This window comes from Pistacia vera, unplaced genomic scaffold (genome assembly GCF_008641045.1).
Source record: "Pistacia vera cultivar Batoury unplaced genomic scaffold, PisVer_v2 Contig363, whole genome shotgun sequence".
Lineage (NCBI taxonomy): Eukaryota > Viridiplantae > Streptophyta > Magnoliopsida > Sapindales > Anacardiaceae > Pistacia > Pistacia vera.
In genome coordinates this window covers 467053-482166 of record NW_022196183.1, presented here as the reverse complement: position 1 = coordinate 482166, position 15114 = coordinate 467053, and the positions used below count along the sequence as shown (strand labels likewise).

General features: G+C 35.5%; 1 protein-coding gene across 1 annotated transcript; it reads right to left on the bottom strand.

Moving 5' to 3' along the window:
• Positions 1 to 6880: 6880 nt before the first annotated feature.
• On the bottom strand, positions 6881 to 11281 carry LOC116140078 (probable transcription-associated protein 1). Its single transcript, XM_031425712.1, has 5 exons — positions 10566 to 11281; positions 9559 to 9684; positions 9375 to 9460; positions 8031 to 8138; positions 6881 to 6897 (listed from the first exon to the last, which is right to left on the bottom strand). The coding sequence occupies exons 1-4, from the start codon at positions 11265 to 11267 to the stop codon at positions 8099 to 8101; spliced, it is 954 nt and encodes a 317-aa protein (XP_031281572.1). The 5' UTR covers positions 11268 to 11281; the 3' UTR covers positions 6881 to 6897; positions 8031 to 8098.
• Positions 11282 to 15114: the final 3833 nt, after the last annotated feature.

The following is a 15114-nucleotide window of genomic DNA, read 5'->3' as shown; positions in this document are numbered from 1 at the left end:
TATAATAGGATATTAGGATTGTAATCAATACGTAATAGGAACAAATCTGTAAAATAGGAGTGTATAAATCTATAATAGGATATTAGGATTGTAATAATACATAATAGGAACAAATTGTAAAATAGGAAGTTAGATTTTTTTTTTTCCTAGATTAGATATTTATTCCTAGATTAGTTCTTTATTTCCTATATATTGATGTATAATTGTCAATACAATATGAGAAAATTACAATCAGTTCTCTGTTTGTAACATGGTATCAGAGCAATTCTAGGTTGTTTTTTTTTCAATTCGTTTTTTTTCTGCCCAAGTGGCATTATTGTGGAGTCACCCTGGAGATGGCCATTTTTTTTCTCACGCCTGCCTAGGAAGAAGCCTCGTCTGCCGATGACCATTCCTTGAAGTCCGGTCACCAGAAGAGTTCCTCAATTTCTCTGCCAGGTCAGAACAGTTTTGTCGGTTTCTATTGGTATCAGTTTTGTTGGTTTCTGTTGATATAGAGTTCGTTCTTTGAAGAGTTTTTTTTTGTTGGCTATTTTTCGTCTTCTTACCATGGCTGATAAGTCTTAATTGATATGGTTCCTGTAATGTCAAAAATTACGGAACATAAGCTTAATGGGTCTGATAACTATTTTGATTGGAGTAAGACAATTCGTCTTTATTTGCGAAGCATTGGTAAAGATGATCATCTCACCAAAGATTCATCTGAAGACGATTCAAAACAAACTGGTTGAGAGAGGATGCCCGGTTGTTCTGCAGATACGGAACTCCATCAACAGTGAGGTACTTGGTATTAATCATTGTGATATGTGAAGGAAGATGGACTATCTAGATTTTTTGTATTCTGGGAAAGGGAATGTTTCTCGTTTTTGATGTATGCAAAGTTTTTATCGAGCTGAGAAACAAGATAGGTCTCTTACGGCCTATTTTATGGATTTTAAAGGATATATGAAGAACTTAACATTCTTCTACCGGTGAGTGCTGATGTGAAAGTTCAACAAGCTCAACGAGAGAAAATGGCGATTATGAGTTTTCTAGCTGGACTCCCTTCTGAGTTTGAATCTGCTAAATCTCAGGTTCTTGCTAGTTCTGAGATCACCTCCCTCAAGACTATTTACTAGGGTTCTTCGTACAGAAAGCACTCCATCGTTTCAATCAAGTAGTGCCTTGTAAGTCAGAATCATGACACTGGGGTTCATATAACAGGAGCAATAATAGAGGAGGGGTTCGAATATCGTGAGAATCGAAGTCAGGAGTCAGGAGGGATTGTGTGCTACTATTGTCATGAACCTGGTCATACAAAGCGCACGTGTAGAAAGTTGCAAAATAAGGCCCAGAAGCCTCAGTCAGCTCAGTTGCCACTACTGATACTTCTGAAAAGAAGGTTATGATTTCAGCTGATGAGTTTGCCAAGTTTTCTCAGTATCAAGAATCATTGAAGTCCTCATACTTCTATCACTGCTCTTGCCGAGTCAGGAAACCAAATACCTGTCTTATTTCCTCATCCTCCAAATGGGTCATTGATTCTGGTGCCACAGATCATATGACAGGTAATCCTAGTCTCTTTTCCTCATAGTCACATAATTCCTCGTCAAATGTTACTTTAGCTGATGGATCAACTTTGTGTTCTTGGGTCTGGGTCTGTTAACCCTACTCCGTTAATTTCCCTATCCTCTGTATTGAGTCTCCACAGTTCTGCTTTAATTAATTTCTGAGTAAACTCATCGTGTCTTAATGTTGCATCTCATTTTCCTGATCATTGCTGTTTCAGGATCTTACGACGAGAAGATTATTGGTAAAGGACATGAATCTGGAGGTTTACATCCTTGACACACAAGTGCCAGAACCATTGCAGTTCCAGTTTCGACCCTTTGATGCGCATTGTCGGTTAGGACATCCTTCTTTACCATTGTTAAAGAACTATGTCCTCAGTTTAATAAATTATCTTCGTTAGATTGTGAGTCATGTCAATTTGCCAACACCACCGTCTTTCTTCAAGTCAAGAGTCAATAAACGGGCTAGTGTCCCTTTTGAATTAGTTCATTCAGAGTTTGGGGTCCGTGTTCTAGTATGTAAACCTGGATTTAAAATTTTGTTACCTTTGTTGATGACAACTCTCGTGTAACTTGGCTTTATTTAATGAAAATCGTTCTGAGTTGTTCTCATTTTTGTGCTTTTGTGCTGAAGTTAAAACTCAATTAATACTTCTGTCCAGACATTAAGAAGCGATAATGCCAAAGAATATTTTTCGAGTTCTTTTCAGTCTATATGAGCCAGCATGGCATTCTTCATCAATCCTCTTGTGTTGACACACCGTCCAAATGGAGTAGCCGAGAGGAAAAATAGGCACCTTCTTGAAACCGCTCGAGCCCTATTATTTCAAATGCAAGTCCTAAACAGTTTTGGGCCGATGCAGTTTCCACGGCCTGTTTTCTAATTAACCGCATGCCTTCTCTATTTGAATGGTTCTACTCCTTACAGTGTTTCTTTCCCGTCTAAGCCTTTGTTTCCTATGCCCCAAAGATATTTGGTAGTACTTGTTTTGTTCGTGATGTTCGACCCCATAACAAGTTAGATCCCAAATCTCTTAAATGTGTTTCTAGGTTACTCTCGTCTTCAGAAGGGATATCGATGTTATTGTCCGATCTTAATAGTATCTGGTGTCACCTGATGTTACTTTCTTAGAAAACACCCCTTTTTCCCCACTTCGTCTACCTATACACGTCAGGGGGAGGACGATGACTTACTAATCTATACTGTCACATCCCTACCAGCTACTCCCACACCTGAGTCTTCCCCACCTACTGTTCCTCCTCAGGCACACACTTGTCCGTCCACTAATTCCATTTCGCATGTCTATTCTCGTCGAAAGAACTCCTGTACCGGTCCCTTCGTCGTTAAACCCAGTCTCCAGTGATCCGATACCTGTGTTCCTCGTCAAGACACTCAGACTTCATGTCCTACCCAAGACTCTTCGTCGTTGGATCCAACCTTGAATGATCTTGATCTTCCCATTGCTCTTCGGAAAGGAAACGTCAATGTACTTATCCTATCTCTTCATTTGTTCTTATGATCACCTATCATCTTCTCTTGTTTTGTGTGCATCACTAGACTCTGTCTCCCTTCGCAACTGTCCATGAAGCCTTATCTCATCCTGGTTGGCGTGATGCTATGATAGAAGAGATGAATGCTTTAGATGTTAATGGTACTTGGAACTTGGTTGACTTACCTATTGGAAAGAAGCTATTGGATGCAAATGGGTGTTGCTGTTAAAGAAATCCTGATGGGTCAGTGGCTAGGCTTAAAGCTCGTCTTGTAGCTAAAGGCTATGCTTAAACTTATGGAGTGGATTATTCTGACACTTTTTCCCCTGTGGCTAAATTGACTTCTGTTCGCTTATTTATCTCTATGGCAGCTACTCATCCTGGCCATTACATCAGTTGGACATAAAAAATGCCTTTTTACATGGGGACCTTCAAGAAGAAGTCTATATGGAGCAACCACCTGGATTTGTTGTCAGGGGGAGTATGGGAAAGTTTGTCATCTTCGCAAATCGTTGTATGGTTTGAAACAGAGTCCACGTGCTTGGTTTGGAAAGTTTAGTGAGGTAGTTGCAAGTTCGGAATGACAAAGAGCAAGTCTGATCACTCAGTCTTTTACAAACAATCGGCAGTTGGCATTATTCTTCTTGTTGTATATGTTGATGCATTATCATCACTGGGAGTGACACTACAGGGATTTCATTACTTAAGTCATTTCTTCACACTCAGTTTCATACAAAAGATTTAGGGTGTTGAAGTATTTCTTAGGGGTTGAGGTAACAAGGAGCAAGAAAGGCATCTTCCTCTCAAGAAAATATGTACTTGACTTATTAACTGAGACAGGAAAATGAGTGCTAAGCCATGTAGTACGCCAATGTTTCAATTCGCAACTTACCAAAGATGGTGAACTATTTGAAGATCCTGAGAGGTACAGAAGATGGGTGAAAGTGAACATCTAACGGTCACTCGTCCTGATATTGCGTACTCTGTCAGTTAGTAAGTCAATTCATGTCTTCTCCTACTGTTGATCATTGGGCAGCGTTAGAACAGATTCTGTGTTATCTGAAAGGAGTCCAGGACGTGGTATTTGTACGGAAATCATGGACATAATAATATTGAGTGCTCTCTGATGAGATTGGGCGGGTTCCAAGATAGATAGGAGATCCACTACAGGCTTGTGTTTTTATTGGTGGAAATTTGGTCTCATGGAGAAGTAAGAAGCAAACTGTTGTGTCCCGATCTAGTGCAGAAGGAATTAGGGCTATGGCCCAGTCTTGTGTGAAGTAATATGGATATATCAGTTTTGACTGAAGTTGGTCTTATGGCCTCTTTGCCAGCAAAATTGTGGTGTGATAACCAAGCCGCTCTTCATATTGCTTCTAATCCCGTATTCATGAACGAAACTAAGCACATTGAAATTGACTGTCATTTCATTCGTGAGAAAATCAGCAAGGTTTAATTTCTACAGTATGTGAAGACTGGAGAGCAATTAGGAGATGTTTTTACTAAAGCTTTGAATGGGATTGGATTGATTATATTTGTAACAAGCTGGCTGATTAACACTATGCTCCATCTTGAGGGGGACTGTTGTAGATAATCATGCAAATTTACAAATATTGCATGATTAAGTGTATAAATCTATAATAGGATATTAGGATTGTAATCAATACGTAATAGGAACAAACTGTAAAATAGGAGTGTATAAATCTATAATAGGATATTGGATTGTAATCAATACATAAAGGAACAAATCTGTAAAATAGGAAGTTAGATTTTTATTTCCTAGATTAGATTATTTATTTCCTAGATTAGTTCTTTATTTCCTATATATTGATGTATAATTTGTCAATACAATATGGAAAATTACAATCAGTTCTCTGTTTGTAACAGCCTTCAATCTCAAAGCTTTTACAAAAAGTACTTTTTCTTTATTCACTTAGATTGGGATTTTGGGTTAATTTTGTCCTATGGCATTGATTTCTAAGTTGTCTATTGCTTTTTATTGAGTTGTTCAATCTATATTGTATAGATCTTAATGGATCTCACTTCTATGGACAGTTATTCATTCTCTTGGTAATTACTATTTCAATCAATGATATTGTCATAATTTCTCCTCAGGAAAAAAAAAAAAAAAAAAAAAAATTCAATGCCATTAAGTCAGAAAGGGGAGATGAAATGAAGAAGACTAAATACCAAGACAAGTTTCAAAGCAATCCAGATCTTTAAAATATAGTAATGTTCAAACATAAAACAGTTAACTGAAACAGAAGTAGCAAAACAACCTGCACCGGAGTTCAAGCTTTGACCTCAAAGTGCACGATCCTTTCCCTCCACCTTCCTCTAACAGCTTCACCATAAAAAGAACATATAAGTTGTCAGCATTGACAGAGATTATTCAACAAGAACCAAGAGACAAGATATTGAATTTTGAATGGATGGAGAAGCTTGCTGGAAATGAAGAGAAGGTACATCAAACATGCATAATAGATCATTGTCAAACATATCAACATTTTAATAATTTGGGGGATGCAAGTACAAATTGCTCAATAACTTCTGATAATAAACCAGTAAGTTATTGTTACAAATCCGCTCATATGCGAGGCAAAGAAAAAAAAAATAGTCTTAAATGCATGCAATTTTGAAGCAAACTAAATTTTCAATATAATTGCTTTAGTCTTTAAGACCAGAAATTTTCAAGGTTTAATGCATGGGATAAAACATGCGAATGGATTGTTGTGGGATTATAATCCCAATCCCGGCTTGCTATTGCACAAAGGAAGGAGGATAACTTATCCTAGGTCCACCAATTAATTGATATACATAGGATAACTGATCCCATGAAAAACTATGGACTGTTTTGCCACACTTTTTCTACCAGTTAGCATAGCCAACTCTCATCCATAAATAAGCACAAAAGACAACAATTTTGGTTGAAAACTGTAGGAAAGTTCAGATAAATACTCCATTACTCCACTTTTTTTATTATTATATTATTTATTATTTATTTTATAAGAAACAATCCACTGCATTTTGTATTAGATTTATAACCATTTGAACCCAAAAAATAAAAAATAAATAAAGAACAAATACCAGCATCCTTATGAAAAAACAAGATTTAATAATAAGACAAAACCCCAAAAAGATTGTATATTTATCTAATCTACAACACAAACTACACATGAGCTCCATAAAGCATGACATCAACCCCAAAAGAAAATTCCCTTAACTGCTTAAAGCATGAAAATGTTGGCACTAGGCTAATTTAACTTGTAAATCCCATAAGCCAAGTGCTGTGAAAACAAACATTAACTATAGAGTTCAGGAACTGACCAAAGGTAAGTTCTGTTAGAAAAGAAATAAGGTCAAGCAATTCAGCAGATCTAAGCAAAAATTTATAGCGAGAATACAGTAGCAAAGAATTTATATAGCAATCACAGAGTACCTGAGGAATGGTAGCTTGAAATACTAAATTTCCCGACAAAAGCATCCAAAATGCGACCCTAGAGAAAATATATGTCACCCAAGAAACAAGCGACAACAATTCACAAAATTTACAATCAAAAGTTCTCACAGAATAATCCGATGAAACTCATACCAATAGAATCCGTGCTTCATCCATGGAATGCTGGTCATGCCTTTCTCAAAAATTGGCAACCTACGTCCCAAAGAACACATTGCATGAATTTTAGTCTAAAAGAAACAATACAACATAAAACTATTAAGCTATATAAGGCAGTAAGTATATAAGGAATAGAGTTTTTCATGCACCAGATTCAACATCAGCCGAGAAGTAGTATGAATACTTAGTGACAATGAAGCACATGCATGTTACTTGAGAACAGTAAATTATCCGCGATAGCTGCAGCACAATAATACATTTTTGTTAGCATTGTAAAGAAGACAATTCTATAGATAAAACATTTGGCAGCAAGCCAGCAACTGATCGAAATGAGTTGTGAAAAACTCACCAATCAAATGCTTGCAAAATTAGGACAGGGAAAAAAAGCAAGAAACATAAGACAAAATAGGTGGCAGGAAATGGCACATCATCATACATAGATCCAGATCAAAAAATTGACTACTCAACACCCATCTCTAGTTTAGAATGCAACATCACTCAAAAGGAAAATGAACTTAACAGTCCTAGTGTTTTGGATCAAATTCAAAGTCTTCTAGAGATTTTACTTTATATATCTTTTGTTTAATGAGTAAAAGGAAAGGAATTTTAAATCTTTAAACATGACAAAAATCAAATTCAGGATAAAAGACCAAAACTGCATTCATCCTAGACTCATCACACATCTTTATTCTCTAACTAAATAAATTGGAGGTTTGGGCCACAAACATGTATTATGCCAGCATAAAGTTATATTTTCTTTGAAAAGAAAAGAACATTATATTCATCAAAGTTTATTTAACAGTATAAAACATTACTTTTCAACAAAAATAATATGTCTGTCAATATATCAGGAATCAAAAACGGATTCTTAATTGATGAAGATCAATTAGAAACAGAAAGATGCACCATCAAATATGAAGATGCTATATGAGTAACACATAGCACCAGCTGATTATTATCTAGATTATGGAACAGCAATTTAGCCCTATACCATGTAATCAAAGCAATTCTTTCTTTAAAATGTAAAACAGAGGGGTTGCGTGGAAGGAGCAGTGAATGGATTTGGAGGAACAAATAAGAGAGAGCCATGTTCCATAATAGGAACCTGAATTCACATGTTTTAAAAGAGATTTATGATGACCCATCACATCAAAAGAAAATTAAACCAAGGCCAAAACAACCACACCGCCAATGACATATAATGACAATAGTCCAAAATTCATTTGAAGGCATCAAATGAAAATAAACACCCAACAACACTACCATTTGGTTGAATTGATGCCTCAGTATAAAATAATAGGAAAACAGAATAAATGCCCTAGAGATGAAAACAGAAGCCCACAATTATCCTTCAAACATCATAAAAGCAACACCTGTGATAACGTGAGGTCTCCCCGAACATGGTGAACAATCTCTGCCAGTAGACTATAAGCCAGTGGCCTTAATGTCTCAAAACTGCGCGCCCAGTTCCAACAAGAACCCTGAAATAGTGATTAACAAAAAAAGATGGTGTCTATCAAAACGAACATACCAGGAAACAATTATTGAAATATGCAACAGATAAAACTTAGAGATTCACATCAAGCAAACGTAAACTCTTTGTAATATTAATTCTTCTTCATAAAAGAGTAAAATTTTAGTATATTGCTTTGACAAGGTTTTCCAGTTACCCTTCGAAGTCATGAACAATTATGGGCTACGCAAGTAGTGTGGCATCAACACTAAACAAACCAAAAATATGTAGCTCTCAATTTACTTTCCAGAAAAAGGATTACAAGTTCTAGCAACCTGATCAAAAATTGTATTTAGTCATTAGCATGCACCAAGAGTTCCTCCTCTTGCATTTCTTATTTTGTAGTGTGCTTCCAGTCACTAATATCATGTCTGGCAACCAACTAAATTTAGCTAAACCATTTCTTATAAAAACCTTAGTAACTACCAAATGAGTTCTGGCAACTTGATCAAAAATTTATTTAGTCCTTAGAATGAACACATTTTTCCATTTATTTTTTAAGGAAACAAAAGGTTCTATAATTTAAAGAAGAGAACAGAAGTGGACCAGGTCCCACAAAGCAGAAAACAAAACAGCCTTTGACGGGACAAACTATTCAAGCATGTACAATTGATGCTTTGGCATAGTGCCAAATAGCAGATATAGACAACAGAGAAGTCCGACTTTTTAAAAAAAAAAATAGAATAGAATAACAAGAAGCTAGTGTTTAACAAACCCTCCCAGTGAATGAATAAAGCATTTTTCTAATCATTAAAACAGCACCACATTTACACAAGAAATTAAAAAGAAAAGTAAAAATAAAATTAACACGAGGAAGGAAACAAGGTTCATCACATGAAATAAAATTTACTGCTACAATGTTAAAATTCACCGATTCTTTCATAATAACCAACCATCTTACATTTTCTTCACTTGAGCTCAGTGGTTCATAAGATTACTTCTTTTACAATCCATTAATTCATTGTTCTGACTTGATTATTACTCCCTTAAACTTCAAGTGCAGTAAATTTCAGGGTAGAGGGAGAGATCTCCATAAGTAATAAGCTAACACAGTACTTAAGTGTATATCATCTGTTTTATCCTATTTCACTTCCAATAATTTTTGGCAACTTAGTTATATTTCTCATGATAAAAAAAATAAAAAATAAAAAAACTTACATTTAACAAACATTGTTTCAAATCATATCTTAACAGTTGGATTTACCTCTCTTCCAATAGTGTGTCAATCAGCGGAAATAAACCCCTCTTAAAATCTGTCCCCAGAACATGTTTTAATGCTACTAACAATTCCTGCATAAAACATGTTCCATGTCAACATTTAACACAGAGGGGGAACAAAAAAAAAAAGAAAAGATAATAATAAAAATTAAGGGGGAAGAAAACATTACCTTTCTGATAGACACGGAGTCTGAACATGTGACAAGCAAATTTACGATGCTTTTACATATGCTTTCTTCATGAGGCTTGATATAATCAGCAAAACTCTTCAAGAGATAAGTTAAAAAAGAAACTGTCTGCAATGACGAAAAAAAATAGTAAACAGTCCAAAAACAGTAAAATATATGGTACACATAAATATATGCATTTGAGTGTCTGTGCTTAAATGCACAAATGGCATGACTGCACAGATAAAATCCTTTTTTTCTTCTTTTTGATCACACAGGATTTTGTCAACATCTTATTATCCGATGACTTCCTTGATTTACCCGACCCTTGTAGGACAACGTGCCGTATGCAATTACTCAACAATATCTTTTACCAGTTCAAGTAATTATCCAGGCCATTTTAGGGTAGGATTTCAATTAAACTTTGCTTTTAACCTTTTAATTGGCCAGAATAAGGCTTAAGAGATTGAATTCAAGTGCTGTCCTTGGTGCACTTTGGAGGAAATATAGAGAGGTGTGTTTGAACTTCAAGGATGTTAGGATCTTCAGATTGTCTTACTGTGAATTCCTGACCTCCCCTTGGGCATCTACACTAAAGCGATAAAAGTTCATCCCCTATGGATTATGAATGACTGGAAAGCAAGGCTTTACCATACTCAATCTCAGAAAGAATCATCATCAAAAACAATGTGACAACTAAGGATGGAAATTCCATTTACAATCACTAAGCAGGTCAGGCTTGGAAATCCCTCAAGGCATAGCTCCTTGGTATAGAAGCAATGCATGAATGGATCCAAGCTCACTAATAACAGCAATGTTTCAATAAAAATAAACAACTTAACAATCACATAAAATTACCATAAAAGTACAGACCGCCCAAGCACAATTAGAAGAGATGTTCAAACAACCTAGCTATATCCTTATCTACTTAGGCCTCACCTCATACGCAAATATTAGTCCACTGAATAGAATGGCCATAACAAATAACACAATAAACAAGTATAACTCACCTTAACTTGCGCACCTTTAAGCTCAATAAAATGAGACTTCAAATGGGGAGGAACCTTTTCAGGACCCGGGACAGATATAGCGGCAACCATTAAAGGCAACAGGTGAGGAATATTGGTTTGAACAAGACGACTATACAGCTGAAATAAGAACATGACTACAAGTGGACTCTCTGTTATTATCTTGAATGACCTACTACTTGGATTAAGCTGGACAGGCCCAGTGTACCCAGTACCAGTAATCCCTTGGTCAGAAGAAGTAGAAGTATTCACAGGCTTTACATCCTCTACACCAGCCGCTCCACTCTCAAAAAAGTGGCTAACTGTCAATCTAAAGTTCTGGTAGATTTTGCATACAAAATCTAAGAATGGCTGAACTTCATTTTCCAATGTAGGCCTAAAATTCCGGAGCAGATCAAATATAATACGAATACAAATCAATCCATTTTCTTCATTATCAGTGGTTAATACTTGCATTGCGACCTTCAAGAGATCCTGAACAAAAGGGCGAAGAACTTCACTGTGAGGAAGCCGATTGAGGATCTCCACAACAATGTTTCTTAACTTGTGCTCAGGATTGTCTTGGAACTGAGGTTTCGTGATTTGTAAGAGAATCAGAGAGAAAGCGCGGAAGTAGCATTTAAGGAAATTCAAGTACTCTGCCGTGTGGGCGATCTCCAGACTGTCCCTTACCTCCATTGCCATCTGTAACCTCAATTGAATTTCTGTTTCAAAATCAAGAAGACAAAGAATTATACCCACAATCATAATATAATGCACCAATGAAAACTGTTTACTTCAAAAAGTAAACAACAGCATAAACACAAAAAACAAAAAATAAAATAAACACTCGTTTCGGTTAAAAAAAAAAAAAAAAGAACAGAAGATGTAAAAATTTAGTTTAAACGTACGTATATTTGATCTGGAACAAAGATTTAGCTTCTATAACTACAATTAGGCTATAATACTATCATTTTCCGTATCTTATTTACAAATTCTCTGCATTGTAGGTTTCTTGTACGGTATAGTTTCGCTTGGGAAACAAAAATGACAAAATACAGGCGTCAAAAAACTATATTTCTCGTTTGAATTTAAGTTTCAGAGGGAAACAAAATAGATTAATAATTCAAAACAGAAAGAGTGAGAGGAGTGTGCTTACGGAGGTCGGGCTCGACAAGATGTCGCGAGTGTTGCTCGAAATTCTGAATAGGACTCATTTTGAGGTGGTGAATCGAGCGTCGAACCAAAATTTAAAACGCCTAGCTTTCAGTGTATTCTGCTTCAGACTTGATCGATGAACTTTGGTTGCTGGGTAAACTTAGAGTGAGTATATATGTATTTAAGCTGAAAAGTGATCCTAAAGTTGAGTAGTAAAATTAGTTTTGGAGTTAAGTGTGAAATTAGGGTTTATGGGAGGAAGGGTGTTTTCAAGAGGGAAATTTCGCCAGATAGGCCATCCGCAGAAGCCTGTTAGCGGGCGAAAGAATTGCAGCGAATTACAATCTCCTAGACTATGTAATTGTAATATAAATTTTAATATAATATAATTACGAGGGAAATTAGCTTGATTTATGAAGATACAAAATTACCCCTCTTTTCATAATCGTCTTCTACTCAAAACTAAACTCTTTTAATTAATTTATTTTTTCTCATTCAGCCTATTAAATATCAAAGTTAAGTAAGGGTAAACCAATCTCTTCTCATTTTGGAGAAACTAATATATAATTAATTAATTATGATGTACATGCACAAATTGAAATTAGGAACACTGATAAAGATTATGAATATTAAACTCAAAATTTTTATCCTACATCTAAATAAATTAAATTGAATTTTGGCTATTCAATTCAAATTACAACTCTTTAAAATCGATATGATTCAATTTTGAAACCCTTCATGAGTAAATCATGCCCACATTTAGAGAAAATTAGATGAGTGTGAGCTTGAGGGCAAAAAGGAAATATTAGAATTTACACTTTAATAATAACTGGAACATGTTTTGTGACTTTGTCTTAATCGTTAAGGATTGCCAGAATCTATATAGATATTTATCAATTTAATCCCTAGAAGTACCCTTTGATCCTCTTATTTGTTAAACTTGACACTTTAACCCTCTTATACGTATATATATACCTAAATTCCTTTTTTCTATAACCCTCAAATGATAACATATTACATTGTGACCCTCAAAGATCAATTCATTGACTCTCTCCCTGTCCATGAATACTTTCCCACAATGATAGATTGCTGAGCAATCTAGAAAAGGGTGGGGATCGATTAAGATTACAAAATAATATGTAATTCTTTTGGCAATGATGATTCTATTTGGAGACAAAAGTGTGAGCTAAAGAAGCAATGGCCAATGGGGAATGGGGAATCCAATTGTACCAATGCATAAGATAACAAGTTCAAATATGAAATCAAAAAATTGTTGAGGCAATGGAGAAGGAGAACGATGATGTGACGCTCAATGCACATATTTACAGTCCCAGAACCTGGAAATCAAGGACAGTTGCAGGACTGGAAACAGAAAAAAAGAATATGGTTTGTCTTAGTCTCATTTAATGATGACTTTTAAATTTGGAAAATATAAGTATATACATTTTTTTTTTTTTAATAAACAAGGTGTTTAAGTCAGTTTACACGTACTTCAATTAATCTTCAAAACCCACTGAAATGCAATAGGTGATCCAAAGTGTTTGAACCCAATAAGTTAATTAAATAAGCAAACATTATTGACCTTCAAACAAACCCCTTGAGATTTGTACATACCTTTTCACCTCTATAGTGCATATATGCATAATAAAAGTATGGAAATATCCCTAGGTTTTATTTATGTTTTTAAATTTGACTTTCATTATTCCAAGGGAAGTACATGTTTATTTACCAAATTTTTTGGTGTTATAGGTTGTGTATACATAAGGTATTTACTACAAAATTTTAATCATTAATTCAATACAATTAAATAAAGGAAATTATTTTGAAGGGTAATTAAGAATACATATCCTTCTTTTGACTAAGGGTTGACTTTTCAATGTCTAAGTTAACAAAATAGACCTCTGCAAGCTGCTTCTTTTTACAAGCAAATTTCTAATTATCTTCAAATATCAAGTATGAAAATACATCATAAAAATACCACTTTACTTTTTATTTTTACATTTTGACGTTACATCAAAGATTGAACTCCTCATTGTTTAGCCCATTATATAATTAATACACATTAAACTTAAAATAATATTATATTAATCCTCCCTTTTGAAAATATGCACAAACTTCCCTTATGATTTCCATCAATGTTTTAAAACCTAACCCGAGGTAAAACCCGGCAACGCTTCCGGGTCCCAGGTTGACCGGTTTAACGAGTTTGACCAGCCACCAAACTAGTTGACAAAAACTTTTAAAATTCAGCAAATATAACCCTAAAAATTCGTTAAGTCCCTATAGATTTGAAATTTATTAAACACACCCCAACTGCAAATCGACCGACGACTAATTAGCAGCGGCGACACCCCAGATGCAACCCCAATCGTCCCTTGAGCCCATATCCATCAAAATATACCCAAGATCTTGCCGAAATAGGTTCGATTTCGGCCAGATCTCATCGACGTCGACGTCGACATTCCAGGTCAAATCTCATCGATTCCAACAACAACAACCCTCCCCATCACCCCATAATTATTCCCCTTTTCCTCCCGACCAAAACACACCTTACCCCACCCCCGTTAGCCTCGTCAATGATTGGAAAAATCTTATTGTTGCCGCTGTCAGTTTTGTTTGATTTTCGGTCGATTTACTCACCGGAAATCAACTCTTTCACCACCATTACATTCACCGGAAATTGCTCTTCAAAAGCCCCAACATTCCAACAGTTAATTGTTCGTCGATCGGCACCAGAAATCCTTGGGTATTGGGTGAATAGGAAAAAATTAAACCCGGCCCGTTGAAGCTTCCGGGTCTCGGTTGAGCAGGTTCAACCGGCCGGGCCGGACCGGGTTTTAAAACATTGATTTCCATAATATTCACAAACCACCCCTCCATCGAATAAAATATAACTTGACCCTCATTTATAATAACCATACAACAAAAATGATAGATTTCGTTATCAGATTTACAAATTTGTCTTGAATTCTTTAAAACGCTATATTACAGAAACCGACATGATTTGGAAGAAAAAAAAAAATATAAAAAAAACTTATATTGTATTTATTTCAAGTAGTAAAGGACACTCCTTAGTCCTTAGCTTTATTTAATCTTCTAACTTAGCTAATGAGTATGAAGCAGTGTAAACTTTTCATTTGGATTAAAAACAAACAAAGAAGGTAGCAATTCCCTCTTCAACCAGGTAAACACTAGATAAAAAAAAAAAAAAAAAAAAGTGTTTTTGACGAGCAATAGGTCATTGTGCCTAATATCATCGGTTGGGAGTTTCAAATCTAAAAGGTTAACCTGTTAAGTGGAGGGTTTCCCCCCTTTATAAGCCTAAGAACTCTCTAATATATTTTCGCCCTAATCCTGGGACACCCTCGCACAGGTGGGGCCTCTTGCTACCGCC